We start from the raw sequence: 21276 nt of genomic DNA, 5'->3' as shown, positions 1-21276 counted from the left end.
GAGATTTTGCAAATTTTATGCGTTTTATTGTTTAAAAAAGTTCTCAAGCTCTTAAAAAATCACCCTTTAGAAAACTGCGTTTTTTGAGTCATGCAAGTGGTTAGATGTTAGTAACAATCACTCAAATATCTGGTTGCAAACTAGTCACAAACAAGCTAGCGTAACAAAAATTGTTACTTGGGTATATCCTATTACCAACCTACTATTAAACGTTGTATAATGATAAAATGTTTACATCGAAAAGATGTCTAATGTCATTTTCAGTTCCTTCGTATTTTTCAACAGACAACAACTGCCATAATCACATAGCAAAAAGTTCCTACGAAAAGAGTGTTAGTGATAAAACTTTTGCTTAGAAAAGTTTTGACGCTTAAAAAAGAAAGGGGCGTTTTAGTCAGCAGAGACGCTTTATACTACTTTCCCCTACATGTTTTAAAATGCTTGTTCAAACTACGGTTGTTGCTATTGTTATTCTAAACACAACACTATTTTAGGCTGTGTTGTCGATCTCGTCGATTTCAAACATTTATCGAATAATTTAATTATGTTATGACAATATTCCTTTTAAGTATTTAAAGCATTTAAAGCATTGCTTGAAAAACTGGCTGAATCCCAAACCTGTTCAACATTTTTAGTATCACAACATTAATTCGAATTTAAGGGGCAAATCACTCTAAACTTTGTCTGAACTCAAGTAACTGTTGAAGGGAAGAGAAAAACCGCATTTCCAGTCGTGGAATTCCACACCCAGACATTTTCCAGGTGTGGAGTTCAGTACACTCTCAATAGGTCTTACACCGCCCCTGCAATAGCATGACTAGTGTAACGACATAGCACTAGTGAGATTACTTCTTTTTCAAGGACCGAGTTCTATCCACTAAACGTGAAGGAAATACTCGAAACGTCCTTAAATTTACCACCTGACTATATGCAGTGCAGTATCGTGTAACAAATCGGTAAATATCGAACACTACCTCGAGAAGTCTATTCCTCTTTGGGTAGGGTACACTCTAGTTTCAGTATTTGGTTGCTATGACAGCTGTACGTGCAAACTTTATGCCGGTCGATAAGGACGCCATTCAATACATGTTCTACATGTTTAGCCTCGGATCAAGGATTTTATAGTGATTTTCAATTTTCAAAAGTGCACTCAGTATTGTGATTAAAGTTTAGCAAAGACAGCAGGAAATGAGCGAGCTCAACTCGATGGAGGTTGATGCCAGCGAGACGATTCAGGATATTGCAATAAAATTGGTTGCCGAGCAGATGAAGAACGAATCACGTTTAACGATGGGGCCCAATGAAAGGACTATTTTGGTTCTCGGAAGCAAGGGAGCGGTAGGACGTCTTTTTTATTGTTATTATTTTGTATAGCATGATCAAAATTTCCTTCTTTGCAGGGTAAATCTACGTTAATCAATAAGTTTCTAGATCGAGATGATGTTCCTCGACCTACTCTGGCATTAGAGTACTCATTTGGACGTCGAACTGCTGCCGGACAAGGAGCCCAGAAAAATATCTGTAATGTGTGGGAACTCGGTAGCTTAGTTAATTCTAATCAGCTTATCGAAGTACCCGTTCGGTCGAACGGGTTGCTCACGTTTTCCGCTGTCATAGTACTGGATTTGTTCCAACCAGATCGTCTTTGGACTGATCTTGAATGTGCCCTCAATGGACTGAAACAGGCTATCAACAAAAATTGCCCTTCATCTGATTTGGTTACAATGTTGGATTTGATGAAACAAAAGATTGGCCCCGATCATAAAGACATAAGTACACTGGAAATTGTTCCTTTCCCAGTAGTAATTGTTGGCGGAAAGTATGACCTTTTTCAGAGTTTGGATTCAGAAATTAAAAAGCACGTGTGCCGATGTCTGAGATCGATCGCCCATGCGATTGGAGCAGCACTGATTTTCTATACCATAAAGAATGCTGCTTTATCGAAAATAACTCGTGACACGATGAATCATTTGGGATTTGGAAGTCCTTCTAATCCTTTCAAAACTACGACAACAGATCATAACGGACCGATAGTGATTCCGTTTGGCGGTGATTCATGGGAAAAGATCGGTGTAATGCCAACCAACTCGGAACGAATTGGAATCAATTACAGCGCACAAATACCACAAATTGAAACGGACAAAGTTGCTATACCGGATGATCCGGCGAAAGACATCGGTTTTAAGGAAAGCGTTATCGATGAACTGAGAGCACAAAAAGATGAGGAACTTTTACGACTTCTGAAGGATACTGAAATCAGAATGAAATTTGAAGCAGTGCAATAAACGAATATACTGGTATACGATGTCTAAATTTTATTTTTTCATGAAGAAATATTAGACCAGACAATAGACATATTTCATTCAAGCCAAAGCCTTGGTATTACATTCCTGTTGTGGAATTTGACCTTCTGTTACAACAGACTTCGCAGCCGATTCAGAGCGTACAGAACCATTGCATGGCTGGTGCTACGATTCTACTGACACTACGAATCCTGTTGTTTCATTCTCGATTCATATTTTTTGTTCACATGAACATTCTTCCGGGAAATGAATAAGAAAATAGATGATTTCATACAAATATGAGCACAAATAATTGAAAAACATTTTTTTTTGTTCCAGAGTGATATAAAACATTTTCCAAAAAAAAACGCTTGGATTATGTGTTGTTGATACAGCCACCTGGAGGTAAAAAGCATCTAAATCGCTGAGCCGAGTTTCACAAATTTGGGATAAAACAAAAAACAACTATCGTCAAATTTTCTTCAGTTCTTCTGTTTGTTATTTAATTTGGGTCGATTGCAAACTTTTTTAGTTTCATTTATATATTTGATCTAGCCAACGATTCAAGGAATACTACTGAATAGAGTAGAATTTTACAGAAGAATTAGCACGTTTTAAGAAAACGATTAACAAAAAATTGTTTTAATCCACCTAGTGAAGTAATGACGCCTTTATCATAACATTTTTTTGCAAAAGTGGAAAGTTTAATTTTGACGTTTTTAAAGATTATCACTGGAGTTTCTGGAAAATGAACTGGGTATTGCCAAAACCAGTTGTTATTGTCATCTGGAGTTTTTACCCTTTATTCACGACATCACTTGCATAACGGTTTACAAATTACACTTCACAACCCTGTTATCGCTGGATGGTCAGAGAAATCTTTTTCATGTATTTAGGACAGCACGAAATGCTATCATGTTCAGTTTACCTCAAGATCCCCTTTTGTACTGTAACAGATCGGCTGAAAAGTTCGTATCGTTTCTATGAGAAGGCGCCACTAGAATTAAATCCATACCATTTTCAGTTAGTAACAACCTTCAAAAGATACGTGTATAAATTTGACAGCTGTCTGATTATTAGTTTGTGAGATATTGCATTTTGAGTGAAGCTTCTTTTGTTATTGTGAAAAAAAAGAAAAAAAAAAGGAATTTCGTGCGTTGATGAAACACTACTTTTTGATGAAAAAAAGTGCCGCCGATACCAAAAAATGGCTTGATGAGTGTTATCCAGACTCTGCACCGGGCGAAGCAACAATTCGTAAGTGGTTTGCAAAATTCCGTACTGGTCATATGAGCACCGAAGACGATGAACGCAGTGGACGTCCAAAAGAGGCTGTTACCGATGAAAACGTGAAAAAAATCCACAAAATGATTTTCAATGACCGTAAAGTGAAGTTGATCGAGATAGCTGACACCCTAAAGATATCAAAGGAACGGATTTGGATATGAGAAAGCTTTGTGCAAAATGGGTGCCGCGTGAGCTCACAATCGATCAAAAACAACAACGAATTGATGATTCTGAGCAGTGTTTGGAGCTGTTATATCGAAATAAAACTGCTTTTTTTCGTCGATATATAACAATGGACGAAACATGGCTCCATCACTTCACTCCGGAGTCCAATCGACAGTCAGCTGAGTGGACTGCACGCGATGAATCGAACCCAAAGCGTGGAAAGACTCAACAATCGGCCGGTAAGGTTATGGCGTCTGTATTTTGGGATTCGCATGGTATAATTTTCATCGACTACCTTGAAAAAGGAAAAACCATCAACAGAGACTATTATATAGCTTTATTAGAGCGTTTGAAGGACGAAATTTAAAAAAAAAACGGCCTCATTTGAAGAAGAAAAAAGTTTTGTTTCATCAAGACAATGCACCGTGTCACAAGTCGATGAAAACCATGCTGAAATTGAACGAATTGGGCTTCGAATTGCTCCCTCATCCACCGTATTCTCCAGATTTGGCCCCCAGTGACTTTTTCCTGTTCTCAGACCTCAAGAGAATGCTCGCTGGTAAAAAATTTAGAAGCAATGAAGAGGTAATCGCTGAAACTGAGGCCTATTTTGAGGCAAAGGACAAATCGTACTACAAAAATGGTATCGAAAAGTTGGAAGATCGCTATAATCGCTGTATCGTCTCTGATGGCAATTATGTTGAATAATAAAAACGAATTTTGCCAAAAAAATGTGTGTTTCTATTAAACGATACGAACTTTTCAGCCGAACTGTTATGGTATTCAAGCTTAACTATACCACATAAAATCGAAATACTTGCAGAAGAGCGAATAGAGTGTTTCTGATGTAAAAAAGTCCAACAAATCGATTGCACACATTTTTGACAGTTGTACTGTTTTACCCCATTTCTTTTCTATGTATAATATTCAGTTGAAATATGATTTACAATCCAAAAACAGATTCAATACGATCTATCAATATTGGCTCATATTACGTACAAAACATCTGTGGTCCAATAAAACAGAATGGGGATGACAATAGTAGCTTGCTTAACACTTTTTACCCCATTTTATTTCATAAGTTATATCATTGGTTTAATTTTCTTTCGCATTCCGAAAGGAGACTAATTGCGGTTGATGAAAATCAATCGATATTATGAAGAAAGAACTAGAAATAAGATTATAAATAGGTTCAATGACCGCACGAATCTTGTTATACCGTTTTACCCCCTGTTCATTCTATAACTGAGTCTTTTGATAAAAATTGATCTACAATCTAGCAGAGATGTCCATCTCCTCTGTGTGACGAAGAGCAAGCAAAATTTCTCCCCTCGCACTGACAACTTCAACGAGAGCTCTTCTCTTTCACATTTATACACCAATGTTGTGTAAGTGTGCACGCATCATGAGTGCGTTTGTTTATTTCCTTTTACCTCTTCCACTGAATCGCACCAAAGTGCTAGAGCATTAGCTAATAAATTCTCTGAGGTGGATGCAGATACTTTCACAGAGGTGTACACGCCGGTGAGCACTCTGCTGGATGGTTTTCGTAGATGAAGCGTGGACACGCAAAATCAGCAAAATAAAACAATTTATCGTAAAATTTTCGGTTTTCCTTGCAAATTTTTCATAGCAAGGCCAGATCTACTCTCTATTAATTGAAGTTCACAGAAGTGTTCGCTCGCAATCACGCGCCAGTGGTCACTTGGGTGTATTTAGACGAGAGCGCGTGTGAGCGATTCATGCGAAGAGAATGTGTTTCACTCGCGCCAGCTGCTTTAACCACAAGCACACACTCAAATGCTGTCTATTCGACACTGAGAAGAAGTGCGCTTTCCTCTTTGTGCGGTGCTTCGTTTTTTCATCCTCGGTGTGGCAGAAATCTGACTCTAGCGTTTATCACTCTGGTGAAATGCCATATCTGCAATCTAGACCCAGATTCAATACGAACCATATCAATATTGGTCCATATTAGGTAGAAAACTTCAGTTTTTCAAATACACATAATGAGAATGACAGTATTAGCCCGTTTAATCCTTTTTAACACGGTATTTTATAAATTGTATCACTGGGTGAGCTTTCTTCGGTTCTTTTTGAACCAGAAAAACGACTTATAAAATAAATTGGGGTAAAACGGTATAACAAGATTCGTCCGGTCATTGAAGCTATTTGTACTTTACTTTTTATGGCTTTCTCCATTATTCGAGTTTGATTAACTGCGATCAGCCTCCTTTCTTTATGTGAAAGAAAGTTTAATCAGAAATACGAAATACATCAATCGATTTTAATCAACTGCAATTAGCCTCCTATCGGATTGCGAAAGAAGCTTCACACAGAGATACAACTTATAAAACAAATTTTGGTAAAGGGGGTTAAACGGGCTAGTACTGTCATTCTGATTATGTGTGCTTGGTTCACTGAAGTTTTCTACGTAATATCGACCAATATTAATAGTTAGTTATTTGCGGTCGATCTTATTAAAACAACTGGCTTGTATTGAACTGCCAATCTTAGCAAAAATACACAATTCTCATATTGAAAATTTTATTATTCATCACCCTGTGATTCTGGAAACGCAAATCAGATCCGCAAGAAAGTCAGTACCGTTTCGTGTGCCTACAAAACCTTTTTTCTGAATCTAAGTTTGAGACGACGTTTTCGTACTCGACACATGACAGATGACACAGTTTTTTTTACTAATAAACTGATGAAGGATGCAAATAGCACACTGAAATATTGGTATATGTGTCGTTAATTTGAATTCAATGCAGTGAAAAAAGCGAATCGTATGTACCACATACACAACTATAAGTAAATTTTAGAGCGAGTTCATGCCTTTTACATTTGTTAATATATTGAATATATTAAAAGTAATCTTTCTCTTATCATGGAAACTCCAGTTATTTTGAATGAACTTATCACAATATTCTTAGAACAATTGGGATTGAATTGGAATGGCAGTAGCCATGTTTAATAAGACAGCATGATGTGGTATTAGTGCGGTTGAAACTTGAAACTGCCTAAATTTTAAGTAGTTTTGATAATCATTCAATTGAAATAAATACTTTGTAAATGCTCGAAGCAGAGATTTTTTTTTTTTTTTTTTTTTTTTAAATAACTATTCATTGGAATATGAATTAAAATTAAATTAATAAGATTTAAATTGGGTGTTCAGCCACAAGTGGTGACTTTTCAGCCCTGTTATATATATATATATGATTTGGTTATTACCATGAAGACATTATTTGCTTCCGCAATTCTGAGATTTTTGTGTAGGGAAAATTCTAAACCTACTTGTATTGTGTAATGGGGAAAAGGAACTTATATACTAACTTACTAACTAATACAGAGAGCGAATCGATTCAATTGAAGATTGCATCGATTTTTGTCGGAATTTGCTTATAATATTATGTGACATTACATCTAATGGTTCTATATTTGTGAGTCTGTGTAACTCATTTGTGCTAAACCAGGGAGGACGCTTCAAAATCATTTTCAGAATTTTATTCTGAATCCTTTGAAGCGTTTTCTTCCTGGTGGAACAACAACTTGACCAAATTGGTACCGCATAAAGCATGGCTGGTCTGAAAATTTGTTTATAAATTAACAGTTTGTTTTTTAGACAGAGCTTAGAATTTCTGTTTATAAGAGGATATAAACATTTAATATATTTATTACACTTTGCCTGGATTCCTTCAATGTGATCCTTGAAAGTGAGTTTTTTGTCATACGTTAAACCTAAGTATTTAGCTTGATCAGACCATGTCAATTCCAAGCCATTCAATTTAAGAATGTGATTATTGTTTGGTTTAAGAAAAGAAGCTCTTGGCTTGTGAGGAAAGATAATTAATTGCGTTTTTGCTGCATTTGGTTTAATTTTCCATTTTGACAGATAATCACTGAAAATATTTAAACTTCTTTGTAGGCGACTGCAGATCACTCTTAGATTTCTACCTGTGGCTAACAGACTTGTGTCGTCACAGAATAGCGATTTCTGACAACCAACGGGTAGATTTGGAAGATCAGAAGTGAAAATATTATACAAGATTGGAGCTACGCTCGAACCCTGCGGAACACCGGCTCGTACGGGTAGCAATTCAGATTTACAGTTCTGATAGCTAACCTGAAGAGTACGATCAGTTAAATAATTTTGAATCATTTTGATCAAATAAATAGGAAACTGGAAATCGGACATTTTTGCTATTAAACCTTTGTGCCAAACACTGTCGAATGCTTTTTCTATGTCTAGAAGAGCAACTCCAGTGGATAACTCAGAAGATTTATTTGATTTTAGCATGTTCGTTACTCTGACAAGCTGATGAGTAGTTGAATGTTCATGACGAAATCCAAACTGCTCTGGTAAAAAAAATGAATTCTCATTTATATGAGTCATCATTCTCAACAAGATAATTTTTTCAAAAAGTTTACTGATAGAAGAAAGTAAGCTAATTGGGCGATAACTTGATGTTTCTGCTGGGTTTTTATCAGGTTTTAGGATAGGAATTACTTTAGCGTTTTTCCATCTTTTTGGGAAGTAAGCTAATGAAAAACACTTGTTGAAAATTTTAACCAGGAGTCTCAAGGCAACATCGGGAAGATTTTTAATAAGAATATTAAAAATTCCATCATTACCAGGAGCCTTCATGTTTTTGAGTTTCCTAATAATTGATTTAATTTCATCAAAATTCGTCTCAATAATGTCATCGTGTGATAACACTTGGGTTGAAATATGATCATATTTCAGTGAGACTTCATTTTCAATGGGACTCACAACGTTTAAATTAAAATTGTGAACACTCTCGAACTGCTGAGCAAGTTTTTGAGCTTTTTCACCATTTGTAAGAAGTATTTGATTTCCTTCCTTGAGAGCAGGAATTGGTTTCTGAGGTTTCTTAAGAACCTTAGAAAGTTTCCAGAAAGGTTTAGAATATGGTTTAATTTGTTCAACTTCTTTAGCGAAATTTTCATTTCGCAAAAGAGTAAATCTATGTTTAATTTCTTTTTGTAAATCCTTAACTATGTTTTTCATAGCAGGATCACGAGAACGTTGATATTGTCGTCGACGAACATTCTTCAACCGAATGAGCAGTTGAAGATTGTCATCGATGATAGGAGAATTTAATTTAGTTTGAGCTTTGGGAACTGAAAGATTTCTAGCTTCGATAATATAATGATTCAAATTATCTATTGCTGTGTCGATGTCCGCAGAATTTTCTAAAATAGTTTCATGATCCACATGATTTTCAATGTGAGATCTGTAATCCAACCAATTAGCTCTATGATAGTTGAAAATAGAACTAATTGGATTAATTATAGCTTCGTTGGAAAGTCTGAATGTTACTGGAAGATGATCTGAGTCAAAGTCAGCATGAGTAATCGGTTCACTACAAATGTGACTTTGATCTGTTAGAACCAGATCAATTGTAGACGGGTTTTTCACGGAAGAGAAACAAGTAGGATTACTGGGATGAAGAACTGTGAAGTAACCAGCTGAGAGTTGATTATGAAGTATTTTACCATTACTGTTATTTTGCCTACAATTCCACTGGACATGCTTAGCATTTAAGTCCCCTATTACGAAAAATTTCGATCGATATCTTGTAAGTTTTTGCAAATCGCCTTTAAAGAAATTTAATTGTTCGCCGGTGCATTGGAATGGCAAATATGCTCCAGCGATGAAATAAATTCCATGAATGGTTTCAACTTCGATTCCCAAGCTTTCAATAACTTTAGTATTGAAAGAAGGTAAAATTCGATGTTTGATTTGCCGTTGGACAAAAATGGCAACTCCACCACCCATTCCAGTAAACCTATCAAATCGATGAACCACATAATGTGGATTACTTTTCAATTTTACATTTGGTTTAAGAAAAGTTTCTGTCACAATGGCAATATGAATTTTGTGAACTTTGAGAAAATTATAAAATTCATCTTCACTCGATTTCAAAGATCGAGCATTCCAATTTAAAATATTCAAATAATTATTTAACATCACTGTTAAATTTTAAATTCATTATAATATTATTTGCAAATTTCCATCCGATTTGAAATGCTTCAAAAAGTGATGAAGTTGAATTCATTTGGATGATCATTTGAAAAAGTTGATCTTGTAGGTAGATCATTTTATTTTCAGTTATATCGCCTAAATCGACTTCATTTAAAGAAGCGAATGGCATTGAAGGAATATTTGTAGGTAGACTGCCATTAGAAGAAGATGATTTGGCCGGTCTACCTATTAATAAATTGTTTTCGTTAGAAGAAGAACTGCAAGGCGGTCCTGTGTTTTGATTATTTACATTAGAAGAAATAGGTGATAGATTTCTACCTAATATACCAGCATAACTGACATTAGAAGAAGATGATGACGAGGTCGATCTACCTGTCAATAAATTGTTTTCGTTAGAAGACGAATTGGCAGGCGTACCTGTTTTTTGTTTCGAAGAAATCAGTGCCGAATTAGGCGTGGCATTTGTAACGGTTTTCTGATTTTCAGGTATGTTCTGTAAATTTAAGGTCGTTGATTTGACTTGTTGTCGAAGCGAACGAGCGTTTAAAATTTTTTCCCTGACAGGACATTTCAAATAATTGGATTTATGATTTCCATTGCAATTTGAACATGAAAATTTATCAGTGGTTTCATTCGTTGGACAATCGTCTTTCGAATGCGATTTACCACAATTCAAACACCGTATATCCATATGACAATTTTTGGTTCCATGACCGAAGCCTTGGCAACGACGACATTGCGTTAAGTTTGCAATACAATTATGCCGTTTATAATGTTCCCAATGAATTTTAATGTGGGAAATGAAACGTACTTTTTCTAAAGTTTTCAAATTGTTTACATCACTTCGATTGAAGTGTATTAGGTAAAGTTCATGGGAAATTCCAGAGCGTGGTTTAGAAGTACCATTCGCTCTTTTTTTCATAAGTATTACTTGGGAAGGGGCAAAACCAAGCAATTCTTTTAGTTCATTTTTAATTTCATCAATACTTTGATCATTTGATAATCCTTTCAAGACAGCCTTGAAGGGTCTGTCTGATTTTATATCATATGAATAAAATTTATGAAGTTTCTCGGACAAATATCGAATAAGACGTTCGTAATCTTCCAATCCATCCACCAAGACTCGACATTATCCTCTTCGTCCGATTTGAAATGAGACTTTTACTTCCGGGAGAAAAGTAGAAAGCTCAGTACGGAATGCTTTGAAGTCGGAAATCATCACCGTCACTGGTGGCATAGATTGATGTTTCTTCCCAGAACGACAAGCGTCCATTTTGGGAATTTTTGAAGAATTTTCTTCTATGTCGCTACAATCGGATTCAGGAAGAATCTCGTAAATATTGTTAGACGGCATAGAATCAACGGAAGGGAAATCCGTCCGTTGTCTTTTATTTTTACATTCAGATTCTATAAGATCGTGAATGTTATTAGAAAAATGTTGAATAACGGATTGTGATTTATTCCGTATTGAATTATTTTTAGCCTTAGGCTTGTTGCCTTTCCGGTTGGACGCAGGCATTTTTGAAATTAATGAAATTTTAAATTAAATTAACTAGGCTAAATTAGTCTTCGATTAGACTCCTAGCTAGCCTTAAAAAAGGCTGATTAATTTCTTAGTCACTCTAATATCACTCTTTGTATCACTTAGTCACTCTAATATCACTCTTTGTATCACTTAGTCACTTAGTTAGTGATTCAGGTAGCCTTGAAAAAGACTGAAGCCTTGAATCAATGAAACTCTAGGTAGCCAGAAAAAAAATTCCAGGAGCCAAGAGCTATACGCGTGCGGTGCGAACGACTGTTCAACACCGACTGACGAAGCAGAGATGTCCATCTCCTCTGTGTGACGAAGAGCAAGTATGATTTCTCCCCTCGCACTGACAACATCTTCTCTTTGACACATATGTATACACCACTGTTATATAAAGTGGTGCCCGAATCATGAGAGCGAGTGTTTATTCTCTTTCAACTCTAGCACTGGATCACACAAAATTACTAGAGCAGAGCTCTGAAATTCTCTGAGGTGGATGAAGATATTTTCTCCGAAGTGTGCACGCCGGTGAGGACTCTGGTGTACGGTTCGCATAAAAGAAGCGTGAGGCACGCATATTCATCAAAAGCGCAATTTATCATTAAAATTTAGTTTATCTTAGCTGCGAAAAATATTGTCATAACAAGGCCATCGTTACCTTCTATGAATTTAAAAATTAAATCACAGAAGCGTTCGCTTACTAGCACGCACCAGTGGTCATTTGGGTGTATTTAGACGAGAGAGCGATTCATGCGAAGAGAATGTGTTTCACTTGCACCAGCTGCTTTAACCACAAGCATACACTCAAATTCTGTCTATTCGACACTGAAAAGAAGTGCTCTTTCCATTTTGTGTGATGTTCGCTTCTTGCATCTCCTGTGTAGACATAAATCTTACACCAGCGTGTATCACTCTGATGAAATGCCTGGCTCGAAGGAAAACATAGATTTTGTTTCCAAACTATGTTGAAAAAAAAAATCATATGTAAATGGTTGCCAGATTGTTCGAATTGATCGACGGGATTAAAAGACTTTCATAAAGAATGGATTCAAAATTTTGGATTTGATAGATTTTTCTGGATTGTCCATGAACTTTTTTCGAACTTTCAAGAATCGACAAGAATAGAGGAAAACATGACACTACGAGGAAATTTCAAACAGATTTATTGTAAAAACAACTGAAATTCGGAGGTGTAATTCTCGAGTTTTGGTGTATTTTGGCTGGTGTTTTTCGGTGTAGAAAGGAAATAGGACTGCTTGAATAACCGACTTTTGATGAATACTCGGAGACTCCTAGTGTTCTGTACCATTCGACTCGGCTCGGCGAATCGGAAAATGTCTGTAGGTGTGTGTATGTATGTGAGTGCACCTATCAAAAGACCTTACAGTTCAATTTTCCTTGGAGATGGCTGAACCGATTTCAACTAACTTAAGCTAGGTTGAAAGCTACTGTGGATCAAGTTTGATGATCAAATGGCGGTAACCGCACTTTTTTATCGACTCCACTACTACTATACTTGAATGCTACTATCTGGTTATTTGATAAGTTCTCAAACCTAATGGTGTTCAGGAAATGATGACTCTGCTCCAATCAATACTGAATCATTTTCTTCTTGGCACAGCACTCAGTCATTGTAGTTATCAAACTAAAGCAGTCAGCCTTGAAACCGAATTTGTACTCATCAGTCGACATTCGCCTTATTCAAATGATTTTGAACTAGTGATCTTTAGTGTATTCAAACACCGCATTCTCTCACTCCATGTTCACCAACTAAGATATGAAAGATTCAATAATACTTTCAGTGAAATCCAAAACGCGTAGATACGTCAAACTCAGAATCTGGGACGTAAAATTGCATAATTCTGGAAATTTTCCATTTTTCTGTAACGCATGGGAAAGAAAAATGCGATAAAGCTAACAGATCTGTGATATATCCAAAATGGTACCATAACGTATTTTGACAACAAAGTATTCTTCAAAGTTTAGTGTACCTGCTAAACTTGTGACTAAATATTAGGACGCCTTTTTGCTAACAACGCTTATCTACATGTTAGCTCAGCCAGCGGGATTATCACATTCTATTGTCTGGTGCATATCCAGAGCAGATTGTTTCTATGAAAGAAAACGATGGATGTACGCAAATAGCAAAGCTCGGATGCATTTAGGTTATCGCAAGTACAAAACTAAGGTGAATAAACTGAGCACAACGATTTGAGCCGTTGGAACAGTATAATGCATTGTGTTAATAATGATCTTAGAATAAAAATTTGGAAACAAAGCATATCAAAACGGATTCGAATATAAAAATTGAAATTTTAGAAACACTGCATTATTCGTTAAGTGCTAGTTCTTCTAATAATCAAATAACTATAATAAAAATGTTATATTGTGGTTTATAGCAGTTTATCATGAGATCGCATTCATTACATAGTTACTCTTGAACTAGAGAAATACCAGAAATTAATAACTCTAAAGATGGAAATACCACAGTCGATTTACTCAAATTTAGATGAAACTTTGCACACGGTTTTAGTTTGATAAATAATCTGTTTTGCCTGGGCGGAGAGACCAAATTATAGAGGCTTTAACATTAATGTCATTTGCCTCTTCGGGCCAGAAAAACTTTCTGACCCTATGTGCGGGGTTGGGAATCGAACCCAGGCGGGCGGCGTGAAAGGCATCGACTTACCCATCACGCTCAGAGCTGCTAAATGTCACTATCAACTAGCAACTTTGCACGACGAAGATTGGAAAGTTTGTGTCACTGGACTGCTGCCAACCAGGCTCTACCAATCATCATATATTGAGTATCTGAGAGCCGAACTGTCATAACTTAAATTTTCTTGATATTATACTCACCAGGACGCTCATTGATTGCCGATGCGATTGATATTATCTTCATTTCTCCTGTCACTGCTTGATTACGATGTGACTAAATATTAATCAAGCAGCATAAACATTGAATTAAATTCATTTACACCAATAAACTCCGAAGTCCGATGACTTTTTGCAAAGAACAATGAACTTTATCAATTTATATTTATGTTAGTACTCTCATGGAATTTTGTTACTTCAACAGGGAATAGGAGAATGAGAGAGAGAACAAAATTCGTCACCAGTCTTTGACTGAGTATACTTCTATTTGGTCATTGAACTATCGAGTATCTCATTTGACAGACACTTTGACCGTACTGATTACAGTTGACGATGATTTTATTCAGTCTGTCAAGGTCACTTGACATGACTGACAATTTGCAGCTCTGATCACGCTATACCCGTCCCCAAATTGCTGTAACTTAAAAACTATCAATTGTTTAGAAAAATGGTACCAAGGAAGAAGTTTACACTTAAAAAATGAATGCTTTTTCGAAAACTCGGGCATGAAAATTACGCAACAGTAACAGGTAATTGTACATTTTAGGTCTAATAAATTCTTCAGATATAATTGTTTTAGCTGAGCAATTCCAGGAATGAGTAGACGAAAAAGTGACAAAATCAGAATCGATCTGCTCCGATTTGGATGAAACTTTGCACATGGCTTCAGTATGGTAAACCATAAGTTTTGAACCGATGGAGAGATCAATCCGACTCACGACTGATTTTTAAAAAGGGCGTATGTATTTTTGCATTTCTCAAAAATTGCCTTTTTCATTTCGTTGTAACTCGGAAATTGTTATTTGTACAAAAATGGCGTTCAGGAAGAAGTTGTAAGGAATCGATTGGGCACTCTAAAAAAAATATACACTGAAAAAAAATTGATTTTTTTCTCAATTTCAAAATGAACCAAAAATATTAAATTAAAAAAACAGGGTTTCGATTTTTTTTGATAATTTTTATGTTAAAGCTCTTATTAAAACCTACAGATTGATGGCTATCCCATCCGTGCCTTTTGAAAAATGAAGAAGTTACAGCTAAAACAATTTACAGATATATTCGAAATTTCAAGTTCTCGTTTAAAGATAATCATTTAAACAGTAGAATATTATTCTACAGGTTAAAGGCAATAAATTTGTTCATGATATCCTTTCTTCTAAAAGTAGGTGTTCTTGAGATACTTGGATATTTAATTATAACACCATTATGTTGTGTGAACCAGAACTTCCAAGCAACTTGCAGTGTTTTGGTCTTAATGCTGCAAATGTACTAAATCCAAAATTTCTTTCAATGATGAATAAAGCAATCGTTTTTGTTTGCGTTCACATTTACCATTCATTTTGACTGTGACGTAATCTCTTGATCCCGGCATTACTCTGCTGACGTCATCGCTGTTGAAATATTTAAGCACCTCGTTTTCTATCGTTTCGTTCCTGCTGCGTCCCGTTTGTTTCTTGGCTTTTTTTCCGTCCGTTGATTCCCTTGCCTCCGACACAATGTATTTGTTCGCCTTGAATTGGGTGGCTATTTTCTACTTTGACCACGAGTTTGGCAAGACTGACAACAAACGCACTTTTTCATTCCTAGTGCAATCAGGCTTAGCAAATTGCTCTATCATTTTAGACTTCATCCAACTCTGCTGCTTTCGTTTTGAGTAATACTGAATCTTCTTCATCCGCCGGGAATACGAATATTTGCTTTTTTATACCTCTTGAAATATCCAAATATTTTTCTCGTGGATAATCAACATTCCGAGGTTTCTTCGTTGATGTCGGAGACACGTTGATTCCTACGATGCCCTTGTTGAAGAGTTCAATGTTGTGTGCTCTTGAATACTCCACCGCGACTGATGCTTCAGAAGATGCTGAGTTGATTGAAGCTGCTGAAGGTACTTCCTCTAAATCGTATCGCGAAGTGGATGGTTGTGGTTCCGTTGTTGACTGCCCTTCTATTTCTGACGTATGACTTTCCTTATAAGCCTGCCTACGACAGCGATCACAAATGCTTAACGTGGTATTCAATGTAACCTTGCACTTTTGAGCTTCTAATTTTCCATGTTAATTGGAAAAAAATTCCGGAACACACAAAACCAGAAAAAGGTTTAGAACACTTTGGGAAAACCATATTGTAGTATTGTAACTGTTTCGAAAGAGATTTGTTATAAACTGATATCTGTATGTGAAACAGGTAGAATTTAGGTAAGCAATTCGCCGGTACGTACGTTGGTTGTAAACAGTAGGATGGGATAGCCATTAATCTGTAGGTTTTAATAACAGCTTTAAAATAAAAATTATCAAAAAAATCGAAACCCTGATTTATTTTTAATTTAATTTTTTGGTTCATTTTGAAATTAATGAGAAAAACAATCAATTATTTTTCAGTGTATATTTTTTTAAAGTGCCCAATCGATTCCCTACAGCTTCTTCCTTAACGCCATTTTTGTACAATTAACGGTTTCCGAGTTACAACGATTTGAAAAATGCAATTTTTGTGAAATGCAAAAATACATACGCCCTTTTTAAAAATCAGTCGTGAGTCTCCATCGGTTCAAAACTTATGGTTCATCATACTGAAGCCATGTGCAAAGTTTCATCCAAATCGGAGAAGATCGAGTCTGATGATCTACTAAGCATTTCTGGAATTGCTTAGCTGTAACTTTTTCATTTTTAAATAGGCACTAATCGCATTATCGTCAAATGTTGGTTTTATTAACAAGTTTAAAATAAAATTACTAATAAAAATTGAAGAGACGGGACGACCATCAAAAAAGTTTGAAGATGCCGTATCGCAGGCAATATTGGATGAAGATGATACTTCTAGTTAAAAGCGAATGGCAGTAATGTTTAATGGTGCACAACAAACTATTTCTGACTGTTTGAAAGTTATGGGAAAAGTTCAAACGTCTGGTAAATGGGTGCCACATGAATTGAATGAAAGACAAATGGAAAACCGAAAAAAAACATTTGTGCACATACCAGTTTTGCATCCAATTGTGACTTTAAGAATTCTAAACGGAAAAAAATCATGGGTTAATCCAGGACAACCATCAACACCGACCAGATCGATTCGGCAAGAAGACGATGATCTGTGTTTGGTGGGTCAGAAAGATGAAGAGCATCATGAGCATTTAATAGCTGGTGATACTGTGAGTACTAATCGCTACAGACATCAAACAATTAATTGATCGAAAAATGACCAGAATGAACCAGAAGACACGGAAAAATAATTTTGACACACGACAACGCTCCTGCACACAAAACAAAACCGGTTCAGGATACAATAAAAGCTCTTGGCACCCGCCGTGTTTACCAAGTTTTGCTCCTTCCGACTACTAGCTGGTTACATCGATTGGTAACGCAATGGCTGAGCATCATTTCGATTCCTATGAAGAAGTCGAAAATTTGGGTGTTTGATTGCTGTGCTTTAAAAGACGAACATTTTTTTGACGTAGTATTCCTAAAATACCAGAAAGGTTCTAAAGATGTGTAGAAAACGATGCTCAATACTTTGAATAAAATTTGTTTATTTGCCCATTCAAAATTAGTTTTTTTAACAATTTTTATTCAGGCCAATTTGCGTATAGCTTTACGTGGCCGATTTACCCATGTTTTTGTTACAAAAAAATTATTTTTTTATTGTTGGATCTCGTTGTCACCCTTCTTCTAGGGGGAGAGGAGCTTCCATTTCCTTCTAGCGAAGATTGGAGGTCATTTTGTCCGTTGCTCGTATCATCCATTGCTACATCGTTGGAGTTGTGAGCGTTTCCTTGTTTTCATTGTTGATCGCCGTCTTGGGTTCATTTGCAGTTGCTGTAGATGCACTTTGTACATTGATTGCAGTTGATAGTTGGTTAGATGGTGAAGGTGTTTTTGAAACAGGAGCACTGCATTCACTAGTTTCCGTTGTTGAGCGGTTGTCCTTGTTTTTGTTTGTTTTGTTTGTTTTCGCAGTTTCAGTGCAAGGTTTGCCGTAGTGTGCAGGTTGTTCACAAAACTGACATGTAACCAATTGATTTTCATACGTAATCAACGTTTTACACGGATGTATCCCGTCTTGACCACAAATGATGTATGATGGAATTGCCTTACGTAGTTGCATACCACTAGCACGCCATTCCGGATACCCGGGAAAAAAATCCGCCATACTTCCCTTTCGATGGAAAGAACTTCACCATACTGCGACATACTTTCCCGAACATACCCATCGCTGGTCTGCGGGGGAAGGTCATGCACGCGTACTTCTATGGCATTGTCCACCATGTACACAGGGATTTTATATTTAACATTGTCATGATCAACACTGTGCATCCCGTTATTATACGAAGCAAATGCAATTGCATCTTTTTCACGTTTGAACATAATGTACACACAGTTAGACGCCTTGTTGAATTGAATCTCACTTACATCATTAACGTTTAGATGCATTCGTTCCTTAAGTGAGATTTCAATTTCGGTTGCTGCTGGTCTAACATTGCAGCGCTTGAAATCAATACAAATTTAATTTGGTCTTGTAGGCCAAATTCAGGCTTTGTTAAATCGTATTTGCCCATTTCGTACACTCTATTGTTCACTGCACTGTATTGTCTTTGTTTGTGTCGTCGCGAGTAAGAAATTTTCGACTGCGTAGGATGCGATGCGAGCACGAACTGATTCAAAATTAGTGTTTCATTTTCATCAAGAAATGCTGCCGATATTTCTGTATTCTTGGTATTTATTTTAGAGTGCTGAATCGATTTTTTGAAAACTACTCATTGGAAACCATTTTTGTGCAATCAGAGATACAATGAAAATACAAAAACAGCGGAATTGGCTTCCTAATTCGTGCAGAGCCGAAGGCTAGTCATACTGAAGATGTGTGCACTGTATCATTTCTAAATCGTAGTACTGGAAATACTCACTTTACATTTGTTACAAAAAAAAACTCAGCTGCGTTAGTGACAAATTATTAACAACATTTTGCTAAGTCGGGGAGAGTTCTTTGAGTTGTAATCAGTACAGGGTGCGTCATCTGGATGTGTCATATTCCAACATTGATTAACTCCGCCATTTTTAGCCGATTTTGACAGTTAAACACAAACATCATCTAGTGTCATTTTGGCTATGAGTCGATACAGACGAAAATAACGTGCTGAAATTGGAGCGCTTTACATTGAAAACGATTGTTCAATTGTGAAAACTGTACGTGTCTATCGCCCAAAAAATACAAATCAGACATTCGGCACCTGCAAACCAGACTTTTTCTGTGAGGTTATTTAAAAGTAAAGCTTATTCCAGCAAGCCGAAAAACATAAACGAACTCGAAGCTTATGTACAAGCTGATATGGCTGCGATAAAATCCAAAATGCTGGCCTATATTTGTCAAATTGACCCAAAAGAGTCAGGTTCTAAACAAGGTTTGAAATGAATGGCAAAAAATTTTGCGTTTATTTGTGAAAATCGGCTGAAAAATAGCGGGTTTTCCCAATGTTGAAACTGAATACATCCAGGATAGTGTGCAACAGTTTTGAGTACTAGAAATGTGCTGCAAAGTTTTTTTTAAATTAAAAGTAAAATGTAACGTCAAAATATACTTGTCGAACTATACAGCAAAAGTTTCGAAAAGTACTGTTAACGTAAACTCAAACATGACTCAGTTCATGAAAACGTTATCCGGCAGGAATTTACGCGAATAACTTAAATCTGAGGAAAACGTGGACAATCGTAAAATTACTTATTCCAACACGTAAAAATATATCAAAATGTGTGCATTTTCTATTGAATCAACTGTATAAATGTATTACTTTTTCGACACTCGAATATGTCCGTCTCAGAAGATGTTAATTTACATATTTTTTTTTTCTAAGTGTGTATCAGAAATTAAATTGTACAATATTAAAATGTCCACGAATGATGAATTACGCTTTATAATATTCAAAAAATGCAAAATTGTGTGATTAGATTAACTGGTCGTAAATTTACCGTAAATTAAAAAAAAGTGAGTGCATTCGTAAACAATGTCAGTAAGCAAATGTTGACAGAGATGAACACTTTTTTTCTAGCTCCATCAGACCTTCAAATCTTTGGCAAACTTTTCAACGTTTACCAGTGCGATCTCGGTATTTATTTGGGTGCATTCTGTGCAGTTGTGTAGGTCGTTTTGGCAAGCAATTGCTTAGCAGTTGGCACGACTGGCCCGTGTATGGAACCAGTCTTCAGGGTGAACTCTATTTCTTCGGTCGAAATCGAAACAGCAGTCGCGCGGTTGTGGAAAGCTGAAGTATTACGACACAAAGTGCAGTGGAGTGAGCGAGAGAAAGAGAGAGAGAGAGAGAGTGAGTAGCCCCGCGACTAGTGTAGAAGGACAAACCGATTTCAGTCGTTTAATTGCACAGCCAGAGCACAGCGTTTCGATTCGCTTGAAACAGTGCAGTGAGAGTGCTTGTGTTTGCAAAAAGTAACTGAAGATTCGCTATGAGTGATATAGTGAAATAGAGCAGTATTTTGTGCCACCAGACCCTCCCCAACTGATATTTTATTATTATTTACTCCTTCGCGAAACCTCACGGTTGCATGGCTTAGTAACTAGTTCAATGCCCTGATATGCCTAAATCTATCTTTACTTCTAATCAAAACAGATTAGCGTACAAAATTATCTTCATGGAGTATCAATAAGACATGAAAGTGATAAACAAATTGGTGTATTTATTGATAATCAAGAAAAAACTCGATAATTGTAGCTAAATTCTTCACATTCGACATCCCGGTAACATTTTCGGCTATTTATATTGATTGCTTCAATCAGATTCGAGCTTTTATGCCAACCTGATCTGGAAACACATTAGTCGTATATTAACGAAAATTCGTTTTTTCTTATCCTACCCCGTTTTACAATTTTTGGGGTAAAGTTATTTAGAATTCATGTGGTGGTAACTAGAGATAGTCGGGATTCGGGTATTTGAACCCCACGTGTTCGGTTAGAATTTTTTCCAGCTCTGGTCGAGTACGGTTACAAATGTTCCGTTTACGACAAACTTTTTCCGGTACCTGCAATCATTCAGTCATTGGCGCGGAAATACACCTTTACTTGCGAGCTCCCGTTTTAGTGGCCTTTTACGACATGGAACAGCAAATCAGTGGATCAATTCTTGGTTG

The 21276-nt window shown here is 36.3% G+C and overlaps 1 protein-coding gene across 1 annotated transcript; it reads left to right on the top strand.

Moving 5' to 3' along the window:
- Window positions 1-1058: 1058 nt before the first annotated feature.
- LOC131432483 (cytoplasmic dynein 2 light intermediate chain 1) lies at window positions 1059-2292 on the top strand. The gene is made up of 2 exons (XM_058598788.1): window positions 1059-1338; window positions 1401-2292. Exons 1-2 carry the CDS (start codon window positions 1189-1191, stop codon window positions 2283-2285), a joined length of 1035 nt encoding a protein of 344 aa, XP_058454771.1. The 5' UTR covers window positions 1059-1188; the 3' UTR covers window positions 2286-2292.
- Window positions 2293-21276: the final 18984 nt, after the last annotated feature.

The sequence above is a fragment of the Malaya genurostris genome, chromosome 2, assembly GCF_030247185.1.
Source record: "Malaya genurostris strain Urasoe2022 chromosome 2, Malgen_1.1, whole genome shotgun sequence".
Classification (NCBI taxonomy): Eukaryota; Metazoa; Arthropoda; class Insecta; order Diptera; family Culicidae; genus Malaya; species Malaya genurostris.
This window is presented reverse-complemented; position numbering and strand designations above follow the sequence as displayed.